The sequence below is a fragment of the Tauraco erythrolophus genome, chromosome 5, assembly GCF_009769465.1.
Source record: "Tauraco erythrolophus isolate bTauEry1 chromosome 5, bTauEry1.pri, whole genome shotgun sequence".
Lineage (NCBI taxonomy): Eukaryota > Metazoa > Chordata > Aves > Musophagiformes > Musophagidae > Tauraco > Tauraco erythrolophus.
In genome coordinates, this window is record NC_141469.1 from 81,877,657 (window position 1) to 81,894,370 (window position 16,714).

Genomic DNA, 16,714 nt, shown 5'->3' on the forward strand with positions numbered 1-16,714 from the left:
TAATTTGTTGTAGTAAAATCCCAACAGCTGAAGCACTGCTTTGAGGGCAATGGGCAGAGTCAGTCTTTACTCAACCTGATGCTTCCCGAGCCATATTCTGTGAATTCCCTTCTTCCCCTCACCTATAGGGATCAGGGTGATGCTGAAAACCACTCCTGAAGTGCTTGTATTAGCCAGGAAGCTAGTACAATTTTGTTCCTCCAAGGCAGGAGAATGGCTGCATACTCCTGCAGCCAACTATTTTGGTTAATCCTCCACCCTGAAGACCCAGAGCAGCTGTGGTTGTACTCAAGGAGAGGAGGAACTAGCAAAAAACGTTTAATTGCTCCAGGTTTTTTTCCAAACTAGTCTTAGAGACACTAATACCTGTTGGAAAACAACTCGCAGTCCAAGGGGGCAGGCTGTAGCAGATGCTCCCCATTACAGGAGTGAGGACAAAGCTAAGAGATTTAGGATACAGCTTGAAAAGATTGCTAGCAGAGTTATATGATTTGGTTGCTTCTGCTAATAGGCTTCTGAACTTGATTTTCCAGAAATGTCCTTGCTGCTTTCTGCCTTATTAGCCTATGCATTGCTAAATAGATCTAGAAAGTGACTGAATTAATATGATTCTTGCTGTATTTATTGCAGAAGATGGTGTTCCAGCCAGTACTGTCAATGCAACCGTTTATGCGTCAACTCCAGAATCTGGTAAGAGTTCAAATGCATTGCTATCTGGTATTCTGAAGCTCCCATTGTCTTTTTAGCTTTCAGCTTTTCCAGCTTCTGGGAGAAACTAGGTGAATTATTTCATGTAAGGTGATTGTAGAGCAATGTGCTTCCCTCGGCCTCTTATAAAACTCCGTTGAAAAGAAAGGATTGAGGGATCTTAGTAAGGAGAGGGTTAATCTGAGCAGGCTGCATTCTTTGTTTCAGGTGAAAAATGCTGAAATTCTGTGAGTTCCTATGCTCTCAAGGAGCGGTTTGAGTGTGATCGGATATTAACAAATTAGCTAAGACTCTTAGTTCAAGAGGCTGTCAGATTGAGAATAATTTGGGAAACAACATCGGTTAAGGGATATGGCAGCAGGGAGTAGCTGATTGGATCGACATAGAGTGACAGAAGAGGACATGGACTTTGATAGCAAAGAATTACACAATAGATGCTGATGTTGGACCTCAGTTAATAGGAGAGAATACCTATGCATAAAGCTGTCGTTTGCAAAAATGCTGCTGGTAACTTCTTGAAACTATTGATGTCAAGATTCACGTTTGGGGGTAAGAGGGTGGCACCAGTGCCCTCAGTTTCAAAAGCTGCATTCTCTCTGTCTTTTGTTTGTGATTGTTTTCACTAGATCAGACTGAAAGTGCTAAAACTATGACGACTTAACAGAGAAAACACCTGCTTCAAAGGGTAAAAGTCGGTGATTCTGTTCAACTGACACATTGAGTTCTCTTTATTGTGTAGCTTTGTAGTTATGAAAAACCAATATTGACCATATTTCATTCACATGAGCTAAATACCAACTTCTTTATTAGTTTGAATATTGAAGACTGCTGCATTTAATAAGCGATGCATGTGAGAGAAGAATACTTGAACATGGGATTCTATTTTTTTATGACTAGAGATACTAATGAGTCTGTTTTAGAGCTGAAAGCACTGAGATGATTGTGATGTATAGACGTGAAGTGCTAGTAGTGGAGGTGAATAAGATGCAGCTAGGTGAAGTATATGTATGTTATGTTTATTACAGCAGAAGAATTAGTCCTTTTCAAATTGTGTTGCTTTTATGTTTCAAAAACCCTAGTGTTCATGTCTGTTTCAAAGACATTTTGTAAAGGCCCAACGCTTCACAGTGAATGAGCTCCCCAAATGTTTCACTGAAATTTCTCTTGCAGCTTTTTGTCATAGAAGGGAAAACAGTGTTGTTATTCTTGCCTATGAGAAGAGCATCAGAAGCCCACTATGAGATTAAAGCACTTTGTGGGTGTGGAGCAAGCTCCCAAAAAGGTCCATTCTTTGAGACGCTGCTATTCTTGCTGAACAGCCAGCAAACTGAGAGTGGAGGAAGAGACTATAAGTTATATTTTACAAGTTCTAGTGTGAACATTGCATTTAGAAGTATTCAAGTCATATGAAAAAAAATTACATGTCATATCATGAGTTGTTTCTATTCTTTCATGTATCCCATCCATGATAAGTGCTAGAAGACATAGTAGGACACATGTTGGGCTATTGTCAGGGATTTAAATGAGCATCTGAGCTGACAGTAGCACTTTCTGCTTGTATTAGATTACAAAATTGAAAGCTGGGCTCTTAAAATGATTAGTTGAGGGATTTTTAGCCCAGATTCCTCAGCTGCAATATCACCAGTCCATTCCCTTGAAAGTGTGCCAGGGGTACATAGGGTCTGCAGTATGGCATCCATGCACAGCAAGACACACTGATTTAAACCTTGCTATTGCCTTAGCAATGTTTGGGCAACTCTGCTCCCCTCTTTCCATACCAGCAGCAGCAGCTGGAAGTGATCCCTGCTGCCTGAGGGAGCCCTTTCGCCTCGCCTCAGCCTCCAAATCTCACCCTTCTGGAGGAGAGAACTACCAGGAGTCACCTTACAAAGGGCACCAAGTTCACTCCAGGGAGTATCGCTTACTAAAGAATTCTATTCATCTCATCCACGATGCCCTAAGCTTTGCTGCACACCTCAGAGGAAGGCCTGCCAAGTGTTCTTTTTTCCCCAGAAGTCTAGGTGCAGAGGAAGAGAATCTGGGAAAGCTAGCCAGAGAAGATGACTCAACCAGGGCTTGAGGTAGACAGCAAAGAGGAAAAAATTACACAAAGACTAGTAGAGCCTCTTCCCCTTCGCTCTTCACCTGTAATTTATAAGCTGTGTTTCTGTGTGTCACTCACGCTTCTTTCCAGGGAGTTTACATCCCTCCTCCTATTAAACAGGAATTCAGCAAAGTGCTGGTCAGCGGTCTAGTCCAGCGGCACAGTGAACCCAACCATCCATGCCAGGCTCCTTTCCCCTCACCCATTCCCTTGGAAGTCATGCCAAGCACCTCTGTGTAACTCCCAAAGAGCATACGCCTCTTCCTGAGAGGATGGCTGGAAGGTACAGCTGCTGACTTCCAGTGGGCAACTTGCCGATGGTCCGCGGGCCAAACCTTCCCACTGATATCAACCATACGCACTTTGAATCCTCTTTAAAAATGTGTGAGAAAGAAAGCTCTGTAAGGGCTAGACTTTAAACAGAAATTCACTGCCGTTGTGAGAGAAGGCAGACAGAGGTATTTGTTTATTTTATATTCATGCATGATTAAATAAATCAATAAAGATGTGGATGCCTTTCTTGCAGTAACAGAAGCTGCGAACGCATCAACTCTGCAAGCAACGACGTCGCAAGCATCAACGCTGACAACACCTACGATCAGAGCTACAAATGAATCCATCACAAGCAGTAAGTGAAGATTTCTTTGAGCTAATTGTTGGTGCTGTTCCACTGGTCATTCAGGAAATTTGGCAGCAGCGCTTCTTGGCTTGGGAATTTGTTTTACAGATAGTGAACTCTTTGGTGAAGCTTTGCAGATATGTGCAGGAGCTTCCTCCTGGTCAAGCTTGAGGCAGCTCCAAGCCAGGCCTTGTATTATCACAGGCTTGTCTTCAGTGGGATGACCCACCTGTGGGACAGGGCATGGCTTTCTCTGCAGTGAAGGGAGCTCTGTCCCTGTTGATCTTCAATTTAAACGAAATATTCTTTTGATCATTTAAAACTAAGCTGCAAGCAGGAAAATAGGTGTGTTTTGCACATGTGTGTATAAAAAATCAAATAAATAATTCGAATATAGTTTCTTCATTAGGCACCACACCTTCTTCAACTAATGCTACGCAACGAATAACAGAAGGAACTACAACACAACCACCAGTAAAAGCGACCACTACAGCAGCAAATAAAAGTGACAGCACAACAAATGGTAAGTGATGATTTCATTGAGCCATTTCTGACTCATTGTGTGCTACGTTTGTCAAACGGTGTGGAGCAATAAAAGGAGGTCAAAAAGAGTACTTTGGGTTATGGGTTTGGAGGCTTGGGGAAGCAAAGCTGTTCATCCTACCACATTACATATCTTTAATGAATCTTGCCCTAGAATCTTACACAAAGGATGTTATACCTTTTAATTAGTAGTAGAGATGATCTGAAGCCATTACACAGTATTTTAATCTCCCTATAATTGAGAGAGATGTATTTGGAAGGATTTTAATTTTTTATTTTCTTTTGTGTTTTGGTGGGTTTTTTTTTAATAAGTATTTCGTCAAAATAAATGATTCTGTGTGATCAGAATGGTGTCAGAACAACCTCTTTTGTTTTTTATTTTTATGTATGTTACAATTCTACAGTTAATTATGTTCTATATTATTATGAGTCACACTACTGAAAACAGAGAGGTGGTACTAATTACCCTACATCAATCTCAGGAAATACTTTTGTTCCTCATAAATCTTCAGAATAACGTGTGTGTTGGCCCAGTGCATCAGATTGGATTCTAGAAAAAGAAAATTAAAAGAAAAAAATCCTACATATCCAGCAAGTAGTTGGATTCATTTAAGCAAGTATAATAACATCCAAGAGGAGCTCAGTAAACTTAAAATGAAATTCAGTCTCCCTTTTATGTCTATGAATTACACTGTAAATATTTGCTCAAATCTTTTGCTGAACCAGAGCTTTGAAATACTTCATTTTTTTATATATTTAATTGACTCAAAAAATTAACAAGAAATACTCCAGATATTTAACTCCGCAGTCTGTGGTACACCAATGTTCTCGGAATTGATATTTAGAGCATACTGAACTGTGACAAATGATTAGAACTTGACTTCTCTTCCCTTGGTTTCCTTGCCTGAAAAGGGACTCCTATGAAACGGCCTGCATGCCTTCTTTGTGCAAATTCTCCTTTAAAGCCACCCATCATGGACCCAAGCCTGCTAAGCTGCCTGGAGAGCAATCACCCTTTCACTCAGTGGTTACATCTTCTACTGATGCAGCTTTCCTGCTGTGCTTGGCGTAGGGAGTGGTCTGATTGTCAGCCCAAAGTCTTCTGGTTTTTGTCTTGGCTTTTAGACACTGGTATTGGCGAGTCACAGAATACAGTCTGGCTGATGCACAAGCTGCTGAAGAGATATCAAAGGCCACAAACCATCTTTTTAAGTTTGCATTTGTGACCCTGTGCGCCTGTCAAAAGCCCGCAGCATGGCGCATCGCGTTACGGATGCGATTCCCAGTCCTTTCAGTCTGGCAGAGGTTCCTGGCTTGTGGGTACCGGAGCAGCACAGCCACCTGGAACTAAACCTTGGTGACAGGTAGAGCTCCCAGCAGTGGAAGGAAAGCTAATGAGGAGAGGCGTGCCTGCCAGTGCAGCTTAGCTCCGGCCACTGCTCTGCACTGATGCCCTGAAAAACCAGTGCTGGGAGTACGATGGTGCTGGAGTTATGATGGGCCTGGGTGAGAAGTTTGGACCAACGTGCTTCCTTTCTATTCTGCGTGTTCTCTCCCCACCAGCTAGTCTCTGGTTGTTTGGGTCATGATTTATTTTTAAAACTCATTCAAGCTAAAAAAAACCCAAAAACTTGTGATAAAAATGGTTGATAGACGAACCTAAAAACAGGGCTCGCTTGCCTGTCACTCCCCTTTGTGAAAAGGAAAATTAGAGAAGCCATTGGGAACTACCCTGCAGAAAAAGACTCTGTATTTTCTTTCGACGCTGGGTAGTATTTGGAAAAACTGTGTATGTGAAAATAAATACTAGTGTTTTTTAAGACAGAATTCTGGTCTACCTTTCAAGAAAGCCATACCCTTGGCTTCACCACAAAGGAGTGGGAGAGGGCGCAATGTAGCAGCTTTTTGGACAGGCCATAGCACACGTGGCAGATGTGTGTACCAGACCATGCAGAAAACCCAGAGATCCCTCTGTCACCATCGGGCTGCTGGCCACAGCCATCTCTCCGTTTCCACCCCACGCGTTGGCACGGCGAGGTGTCATTGGCTTCACTGCATCCTCCAAGCCTCTGCCAGCATCCCCACTGCATCTCCTGAGCCTCTGCCAGCATCCCCACTGCATCTCCTGAGCCTCTGCCAGCATCCCCAGCAGCAGCGCAGGGCTGAGGGAGTTGCACTCCCTGAAGCGAGCACAGGCGTAGCCAGACTTCTGCTCTCAAAATGGACAGGAGAAGAAAGTTGCCTACTCTCTCTTTTTCTTTTTCACTAGAGCTCACTTGTCCCCCTTTTTTGGCTGGCTTTATGGGACTGAGGCCGAAATTGGCAGTGCCTTTATGACACTTCGAAATTTACCTTTACTACACCTGATTTTTAATAAAAAGCGGGCACTTCTGTTGTTTTGTAACGAAGACCATCACTTTCTCTTCTTCAGTCCCTGCTAAAAGCTTCAGCAAATGATCACGTTCACACAGCAGAGATTTGACAGGGCTTCCTGTCTCCGCTGCAATTTCCGTGGCTGCTGTCACCTTTTATTATAGATTGAGGAAAAGCCCCCAGTGCTTCATACACTGAAATCGTGCAAGTGACTTTGTTTTGTTTTGTTTTTTTTAAGTCCTCAGTATTCTTTTCCTCTGCAGGCCATAAGTACAATCTCTCCCTCTTTGCCCTTAGTTTATTGTGTTGGAAGCCAGCAATTAAATTGGATTTAAACTGAAAGAGGGCAGATTTAGGTTAGATATAAGAAAGAAATTCTTTACATTGAGGGTGGTGAGGTACTGGAACAGGTTGCCCAGAGAAGTTGTGAATGCCCCATCCCTGGAAGTGTTCAAGGCCAGGTTGGATGAGGCTTTGGGCAACCTGGTGTAGTGGAGGATTTCCCTGCCCATGGTAGGAGAGTTGGAACTAGATCATCTTTGAGGTCCCTTCCAACCCGAACCATTCTATGATTCTAATTAGACTTGTCTCCTTAACCCTCTTGTTTATTAATATAAGGGGTTAAATCCAATAGTTCACATTTAGTCAGAGAGTGACTTCACTTGTGCAGTTCAGGCCCCAGACCAAGAATTTATATGGTGCCATACTACAGTAAGTTGCATCTGCAATCAGGATTTCATATCCTGGGATGCTTGGAGTTATCAAAGAGAATACAAAATGAAATGCAACGAAAGATTATGTTCTTCCTCCCTTGCATACGGAGCAAGCAGCTTGTGCAAGGTCAGTGCTCAAGGTATTAAATTACAAGTAAGAGTGGATTTTTGCCTGTTACATTTCTGATTTATATCATGTCACTCTCTTGGATGATGATACATCATGGTGCAATGAAATATTAAATATTAAAAAGTGAGAAAGGGAAAGAGTGGAGGAGATACTTTTTCTCTTTTTAGCAAACTACTGGTAATTAAGAAGAAAGCTTTCCTTCCGTAAGACTACCAGAAGAGGGTTATGGTAACGTGTATTGCTCAGTTGTCCTCAGGTCATTACCACATGCTGTAGATAAGCACTGAGTATAGTTGGCCGCTGAGACATGTTGGGCAGGGAGATGTTTTAAAACATGTATTCTTAAATACTTGGGATTTTTTGCTTACTGGAAAATGTGAAGCTGGCAGACAGCAGATGCCGTCAGCTACGGGGGTAAACATTAAAACTGAGATCTGCTTAGTTACCTCCCTAGCTGATTTCCATTCCTCTGCATGGGTGTGAAGTTGCACTGGTTTTACTACACTGGGATTTTCAAAAACTTTCACGAATGCATTTGTTGATGCAAATGATTTCTCAGGCTACTGATTACAAGGGCGAGGCCTTTATGTGTGTTTATGCTGAAGATACGAACTCAAGGGAGAAGGTTTAGTCTTCCATCTAACAAAGTCCTCCTGTTGGCATTTTAATATGATTTTGGTGCAGTTCCTTCTGTCCTATAAAGGTGTTTCCTTGATTCATTGATTGGCGACGGTTTTGACACATGTACAGATGTCTGGGGTTGTTTGTAGTGCATAGAGTATATGCAGAGTATTTGCTGCTTACTTGAAGCATCCTATGATGTCAAAGCTAGTTAGGAAACAGCCTGCTGTAAAGAAAATCTAAAGTATGGTTGGGAAATGCCAAAATATACGTGGATTATACATAGGTTAAGTAGAAAATTATGCTAAGATTGAGTGAGGATATGTGTCGAATTTCAGCTGTTTGAAGAAAATGAAGGGTTTTCAGAGCACAGAGAGTAAGGAAATACCTGAGGCTCAGACAGCAGCTTTGCAGAGCAGCTTCGGGTTCCCTGTTGTTGATTATCCCTTTGACAAATACGTGTTAACACACTGTCATTTGTCTTACCAAAATATCAGCAGGGAGAGCTGCATCACCACCGGGGAGTTCTGCCGCTGCAGCAATCATCCCCATTTGGACAGCTATTTTACAATCTTTACTGCTTTACCATTTTTATTCATAATCAGCTGTTGACAACAAGCCCATGAACCGATGATGCGAGCGCTTTAGCAGCAGCAGCCGCCCTTCTCTGCCGTGCTGCTTTTCTGGGAGTCCAGGCCTCCCCCTGCCAGGCAGGCAGAAATCTTTGCTGCAGCTGGCCGAGCTGAAGCGTGATGAATTACTGCAGCGATGTGTCGGTGGGGACGGCAGAACTGAGTCACCGCGCGCCCGCGCAGAGTCCCCCGCCTGTTCTCACGCAGAGCACGGGCACCGCTTGCACCGTCTCCTCCTTTTGAGATCAAATTAAACCTTGCACACATACGAGTTATGGGATTTACCAAAAAGGCAGAGCTCTAGCAGTTATACTGTGCTGTCAGTGCTGCCGTTGCGTACGTGAGCAGTGGCTGGATATGGATGCTTCTGTTCCCGTAGGCTTTTGGCACAGAAGCTATTCGATCTGCTGAACATGTTGATGGTAGAGCCTATGCTGTGTATTAGGTGTGAGGCTTGGATGCTGCTTAAAAGCCCCTTCAAAGCCACAAGTCAGCAGAGAACTGGGTTGCTGGGATTTAATCTTAGAGCAGTACAGTGGAAGGAAGGGAACCTTCCCTGTCAGGCTGCGTTTTTCGTCTCCGAAGTAATGAAATCTGGCACACAGGCTTTTGCACCTTCTCACATCTACTTCGCCCCTTGACACCAGGAGCGGGGAGCCTGTTCTGCAGTCTGCCAAAATTAATGCAACAAACTTCACGCCATGCCCTAGGTAAAGGTGTGAGTCATACCTGCTGCTACCCGAGTCGCAGGAAGAATCTCACTCAGGCTGAATTAAAAAAAAAATTAAATGGAAATACTCTCTTCTCTCCTCTCCTGATCCCCCACCGAGGCATATCCAGCACACAGCCCATGTTCCCGAGAACAATCTGTTCTCACAGCTCCCAAACACAAGAGGAGCACCCGGGTCTGGGCTACTGCCAGGACTGATAGGGCGCCTGGAACGTGTGATCCCCATGGGAAAACAGCTCTCTGTGGGGTTACAAGGCAACTGGCTGCCTCCCTCCTCGTCTCTCCCACACACCTGGTTGTTTTTGCAGTGTTCACAAAGCGTATTTGTGTTCGAATGTCTCTGCACATGAAGGCTTACTGTTATTCTGCCTTACTTTTCATTCTCCCATGCAAGCTTTTACTAACCTAGGATAAGGAAGCCACAAGATGGTTGCTGTTACGGTTACAAGCCCATGCATCTTGAAAGGAGACAGACATTCTTGGGTTTTTTTGTCTTTTTTTTTAGTGGACCTCAGATTAAAATTCAACATCTAAAATTTGAGTCTGAAGCAAACACAGTAAGAACCAAAAATGGAAAAGTTTGTTTTTAAAGATTCATTCAAGGCTCCTATGAGGAGAATGCAGGAATTGTTAAAGTTCTCAGATCCTTCCATTATACCGTAGTCAAAAATGAGATAGAGGAGCTTTTTGCGCTCATCTCTACTGCAGATTAGGCTTGTGGTACAATGCTGAGGTTTCTGGAGGGAGCTGACAGTGAAATTATGCCTCTCATGAGTAGAATCTCATAGAATCATAGAATGGTTTGGGTTGGAAAAGATCTCGAAGATCATCTAGTTCCAACCTCCCTGCCATGGCTAGGGACACCTTCCACTAGATCAAGTTGCTCAAGGCCTCATCCAACCTGGCCTTGAACACTTCCAGGGATGGAGCATCCACAATTTGGATGGGAAACCTGTTCCGATATTTCACCACCCTCATTGTAAAAAATTTCTTCTTTATCTCTAATCAAAATCTGCCCTCTTTCAGTCTAAAGCCATTGTCCCTTGTCCTATCACTACATGCCCTTGTAAAAAGTCCCTCCCCAGCTTTCCTGTAGGCCCCCTTTAAGTACTGGAAGGCTGCGATAAGATCACCCTGGAGCCTTCTCTTCTCCAGGCTGAACAGCCCCAACTCTCTCAGCCTGTCTTCATGGCAGAGGTGCTCCAGCCCTCGGATGATCTTTGTGACCCTCCTTTGGACCCATTCCAACGGCTTCATGTCCTTCTTATGTTGGGGGCCCCAGAGCTGAATGCAGTACTCCAGGTGGAGTTTCACGGGAGACTCCACCTCAGGGAAAGTTTTAGTCGTTTAAGCTTGTTTTGCGTAATTTTCAGTACAATTTCCTTCTACGCCTCAGCCTTCATAGGGAATAGGGGCTTTTGGGTGTTGCGTTTGATTTTTTTTTTTTTTTTTTCTGAGAAAAAGGATTCTGTGAAGGGCCAAACTGGTAATCAAGAGCTTCTGAATGAAGCATGTGATGAAACATTCCTCAAGATTCACGTGCTGCATGTGCATGATGTTACACCCGTTTGACTAAACCATGTCTTAAAGTGTTTTTTTTTCCAGTGTTTGAAATTCCTATGAAGAGGCACTGAAAACAGTTTACAGCTCAGTTGCATCTCTGATTTATATCAGAAAGGAAGTATGAGGTTACTCTTGGGCACCCCTATGTTTTATTCAGTAGGCACTGTCTTGCCTGTTGTTACGTTGAGGTTTGAGTGTAGATGAATTATCAGCTGTGCTGGAACAGCTTAAATTCTTTTTTGTTGTCATTCGGTGACCTTCAGTTCCACAGGCTCAGGCAGTGCCCTGCATCATCTGGAACTCACCTTAGGCTGCAGATCTTGTGACACAGATGGCCTTGTTCCTCTACTGACTGCGTGAGCGCGGAAATAAGACGCTTCAATTTTTCATACATTAATTTGCAGGAATATAGTAGTTCCTAGGCCTTAACAGCACAGAATGAAATAATTAACTCTGCACTTAACTACAATCCCTAAAACTTTTTACAATATTACATTACGTAACAGCTGTGACTGAAGTTTGCTTGTTGGTTTGTTTTTTTTTTTAAATGAAGGTTAAAGATGGAGGGCAGTAAGCAACCTTCTCTCCTCTGCTCATGTTGCTCTTGGTGCAAGACTGTCTAGTTATTCTGGACTCCCAAGTCAGTGCTCTAGGCTGTCTTCTGGAACAGATGTGAGGCTGTTTCTGATGCTAGGATATGCTTTAAAGATGCCTCAACTATGCCGGTAATAACAGCTCCGGGGGATGGTTTGTCACTTGACAAGCAGTTACTGGAAGCTGCAGAGCTTTCTGACCTTAAGACTCTTCTATGATGGTCTGAGGGATGGTTCAGGATCTAAAACAATGCTTATACAGGTGTATCTTACCTGAACATCTGTCTTATTTGCAGCTACACAAGCAAGTGGAACACAGTTGGCACAAAATGAGACTTTGGAGGCTTCTTCTACTAAGGGATGGTGGTCTTCTTCTACAGTCTCTCTACAAAAAAACACTTCTGTTCCTGGAACCTCAGGTAAATCTTGAAAATATACACTCTATTTTCCTATACGAACAATTAAAAAGATAAAAATAATTTCAGATCTCTTCTTGGTTTGTTGTGCATTATCCTAGAATGAGGGTCACCTCCTTATTCATGCAGGGTACGCTGTGTCCATGTCATCTAGCTATTAAGTTGTGAGGAGTGATTGGTGAACTTCAAAACGTTCAGTTGGGATATGCAATGTCATTACAGGAGGATATAAATTACAGAAGATAATAGCAATCTTTACATATGCTCTATGTGGTCATTGTGTAGCATTGACTGCCAGAGGAGGTCATCAAGATAAATTCTCTGGCTGCAAAGCAAAGGAGACAAAGGAGAAAACAGCTATAATTTTTACAATTGTTAATAAATCTGGAGGGCAAGTTAATGCATATTACCAATTAAATGACATTGTTCAAAGTACAACGTGGTTATATGCAAGGTCAGAAAGCTATTAATCCCTCCCAACTCCGGTCTAGTTTTATTGTTTTTCTGGGTGTGTTTTGGTGTATTTATCCACTAAGTAACACTGTGGTGAACGTAGATGTCACGTCATGTGAGTGTTCGTTTATTATGCTTCTAGCTGGCTTAACTTTCCTAGGTTTCGAAGAACCACTTATTCTGGTTTTCTTAAGGTCTGTTGAGCCTCCACTTCATTCAGTACTTACTTACAGCTACATGTTCAGTACATCCAATAAGGACACTGACTTGTTTGCATATCCCAATTATTATTAATGTTTAACATCCCCTAAGGGATACGAAACTCTTTTTACAACCTCTGGATTGTGTTTATAGGAGATAAGCATGCGCGTGTACTGTGATTTTTTCCCTCACAGAAGATGGAATTGGATATAAAAGTGGAGGAATATCATATGCTCAGTATGCACTGAAATGCTTAGAAGTGTGCAAAAAGATAGTATAATAATAAGCATTTTAAGGAAGTTGAGATTTTTTCATTTTTAATCCAAGGCCACCAATTTAGAGAGGTTTCTTTGCAATTATTTCAATAAGCCTGTGCCCCATAATGCATATATTGTGAGTTGTAGTTACTTGATTATCCTATTGGGTTTCGTGTCTTTTGGCAGACGTGCACGGTATGGAAACCTTACCGTTGGTACACTGCAATAAAGCACTAAATTACAGTGTTTTTAATTAAAGGTTCTCTCACACAGGTAAATTCTCCAGGTTAAAATGAAATGGAACATATCTGTTCGATGAACGTATCTGGCTCACATGTATTGAATTACCTATGACATTGTTTGTACAATTACATTTTACGTTTAAAATTTGCCCAGAAAGTTTTACAACCTTCCTTTGGGTCTGTTTGTGAAAGTCATCATCTTACTCAGCTCACTTTGCTGTAAAACCAATAAATCTTCTCGAGCTCAGGGGCTACCCAAGATGCCAGGACTGTAATTGCCTGGCTGAGGAAGAAAGGGCCCATCTATCCAGGGGAAGTCAGTCTAGGCACTTGGTATAGCCAGTACTCTGTGTTCCCATAAAACTGCCATTTCAGAATCACTTCTGTGGCTGGATTTCCACACTTACAGCTTTCCTGTCTGCTCACAGCACCAGCTCCTCACTTCTTTCTCGCAGCTTAAATATGCAAGAAATCCCATTACTTACCCCGATGAGTTAGGTAGCTTACCCCAAATGGTGCACCTTTAGACCACCTTTGCTCCCTTATTCTCTGTATATGTTAAAGACTTTCAGAAAAAAAGGTTTTTGTTCCCTCTAAACAGATTTCTTCTCCTATATGCAATCGCTCAGGGCCAAGGGAAGTCATATGCTGCACCTTAATAACTTTTAATGCAAGACAAGTGTGAAGCCAGTTGTTTCATTCTATGCTGAGACTAGAAGAAATGCTGGCTCTCTCACTGCCATTAGATTATTTCTTCCCAGATCTTTGAAATTTCACATTCAGGGGCTTACATAGGGGCTGGGTACCTTTTGTTCACCAGAGCAGAGGCTGACATGTGCCATGGGGCTGGTGCTGCAGCCCATAGGGAATAGCACAGCTTGCAAGCCAAAGGCACCCAAGCCACAGCTTCTGCGTGGGAGCTCAGGGGAAGACAAATTAATGTGAAACCGACCCAAACCAGAACGTTCATATTTGGTATGCTCAACCAAAATAATTCAGCTGGCTAACCTCAGTGCAAAAGAATATATTTAGTTTTGAGACCATTTTCCATTTTTTAAAAAAATGTCATTTTGGTGAAAATCTCCTTTCTTGCTGCAGAAAAAGAAAAAAAAAAAAAGCACACTTTGAAGAGAAATTTCCAGTCAGCCATATCAAAAGATCAGGGTGTGGGAGGAGTGCCACAGAGAGCTGGAGAGCAACTGAAATGAGTGGGGGAGCCTAGGAAAGAACTTGGAGAAACATCAGAAAACGGTATTGCTGTATTAAAGAGGATTGAAACCACCAGCCGTGGAGGAGGGGCTGCACAGTGCTCACCCGGGCTAGAGAAGGCAACAGGGACTGTTTTTAGCAAAGAGAGCAGCCTGCATGCATGCCATTGACACATACACTTTTTCAGCTTTAACTTTGGCTGTCATGAATAGTGTACCTCCTACTCATTCTCCACCTCCACAGAGGATTGCTTGCTAATATTTCATTTTCTCCTTTTGTTTAAGTAGTGAAAAATTGGAGATTTAATGGATCAGTTGGAGTCTAAATACACCTCAGAAACTGCAAGTGTTGTAGCTTTTTATTCTGTGACCTAAACAACAAAAAACACATAAAGCGGTATGAGCTTAAGTTCACCCAGCAGAGTGATAAGATCAAATGATCTATTATAATAAACTGTCAGATGAATCAACCTGCTGCATCTATTGATATCTTTATTGCACTCCTCCAATTATGTATCCTACACACTTGATTCACAGGAGGCATCTCCCTAAGAAATATTCTTATGAGTAAGGCAAGGAGGGTTTGACTCTTTCTGTACACAAACTGCGTAGGAACTCTGGATAGTGATATTAGGTAAAAATTACCAACCCTATCTTCAGATTCTTCACAAAAAGAGAGACACAAAAATCGAAGTGCCTGGGAGATGGAAAATAGAGCAAAGCCTCAATTAACACAATTACAGATCTATGGCATGGTCAGGGCAAGGAGGGTTTTTTAAAGTTCTTAGTTTTGCTTTGATTTATATTATGGTATCCCCTCTGAGTAAGCAGCCAAATTTATTCATCTGTTTTGCCAGTGAACACAGTTTCATGTGGCTGCCCTCCAAAAACAGAAGCAGCAAACTGCAGGGTATCCAGGCTGCTTAGGTAGCGGTTGTTGGAGAACAGAGTGAGGAGAGGTTAGTTACTGGTCTCTTTCTCCATCTGTCAAGCTTCTAACCAGGGCTGAACTGACTCAGGCAGGTATTTTCAAATCAAACCACCATCATTTGCCAAATTTTTTATCCTCGTCCTCCTTATTGCACAACGAGGACTCAGCACAGCCAGTGTTGCACACCTCGCTTTTCGTGATGAGTCTGGAAATCTTCCCAGATTATTTATGCAGAGCATCTGCCCCGTAACTCGCAGCACCAAAGGATGTGGTAAGCTCTGAAGAGGCAGCTAGAACAACTATGGAAACTATGCTAGTGAGCAAAATGCTGCCTTTCCTTCTGTTCTTCTCTTTCTGTAGAACAGCAGCGTGTGACCCCACCATGAAAAAGGGCACTGGATGGTTATTTAGAAAATGCAAACTGAAAGCACCTGCTGAACCGCTCCGATAAGCACAGCTTTGTTTGCGAGCAGCTTTGCTGAGCAATCTTTGAACAGAGAGTGAGCTGGTGCCTTGCTTGCGTACTGGAGATGGGGGGGAGAGAGAGAAAGGCACAAGATTTTTCCTATTTAATTTTTCATGCTCTAGCAGAATCTAGGTGAGATATCTTTGGGCCAGATGCTTGTAGTTTTATGTGTGCAGCTTTTAGAAAAATAAAAAGCTCAGGAGGCTCTGACAGTCCTTGAAGGAAGGGCAGGGGGCTGCTGTCACGTTTCCTACCTGAGATCATTTCTGCTGTCTGAGTATATTGACATGGCGAGGTCTGGCCCAGACAGCAGTGTGGGTTTTGGTTGTGCCCGTGAATACTGACCCGTAGGTTGTCCAACCCTTCCAGTTTACAGAGCTTAATGTCACCTGCATACAACTTTGACAAACCTGAAGTATTTGGGGTGAACTTGGATATCAGTCTCAGGCTTGACATGCTTTTTCTATTTATTTGTTTGCTCTAATTTGAGCCAAGATTATTCACTTTTTTTGCAAGAGTGAAGTTAAGGGAAAATATTTTATAATTTTGTTATAATCTTGGGAGGTTTTCTTGGGAAAGCTCAACTCTCCTCAGGCTTGGGAGACAAGAGTTGAGGTGTCATAGAGAAGTGACCTATTTGTAAGACTTGACAAGATCTTCTGCCTTTCTCCAAAAATATGAACACACAAGGCTTTACCATTTGCTTGTTCAGCCATTACTGTGTGATCAGGTGGCATTTTTTTCCATGGGTCTCACTCCGTACAGGCTGAAGGAAAGGCAGTGTTTGGGTAACCAGCAATCATATCATATATTTGGATGTTTCTTTAATGCTGGGTGTGTGTCTTGCTGCGTTCTGTACTGTGTGTCATTCCAAACCTCCTTTGACAGGCGAGTTTTTAACCTCCCAAAAGCTTTTCCTCGGCTTTTGTTGTTAATGTTAGAATCATAGAATGGTTAGGGCTGGAAGGGACCTTCAAAGGTCATCTAGTCCAACCCCCCTGCAAGGAACAGGGATATCTCCAACTAGATCAGGTTGCTCAGGGCCTTGTCCAACCTGGCCTTGAACGTCTCCAGGGATGGAGCATCCACCACCTCTCTGGGCAACCTGTTCCAGTGTTCTACCACTCTCATGGTAAAAAATTTTTTCCTAATATCCAACCTGAACCTACCTCCCTCTATTTTAAAACCGTTACCCCTTGTCCTATCATAAC

The 16,714-nt window shown here is 42.7% G+C and overlaps 1 protein-coding gene across 1 annotated transcript in view; it reads left to right on the forward strand.

Moving 5' to 3' along the window:
• Positions 1 to 605: 605 nt before the first annotated feature.
• Positions 606 to 16,714, forward strand: part of EMCN (endomucin) — a 31,364-nt gene continuing 15,255 nt past the window's right edge. The window contains exons 1-4 of the mRNA XM_086612514.1: positions 606 to 690; positions 3,339 to 3,440; positions 3,841 to 3,954; positions 11,626 to 11,748. Coding sequence (XP_086468640.1) covers positions 606 to 690; positions 3,339 to 3,440; positions 3,841 to 3,954; positions 11,626 to 11,748 — 424 coding nt within the window. The remainder of the gene's footprint in view (positions 691 to 3,338; positions 3,441 to 3,840; positions 3,955 to 11,625; positions 11,749 to 16,714) is intronic.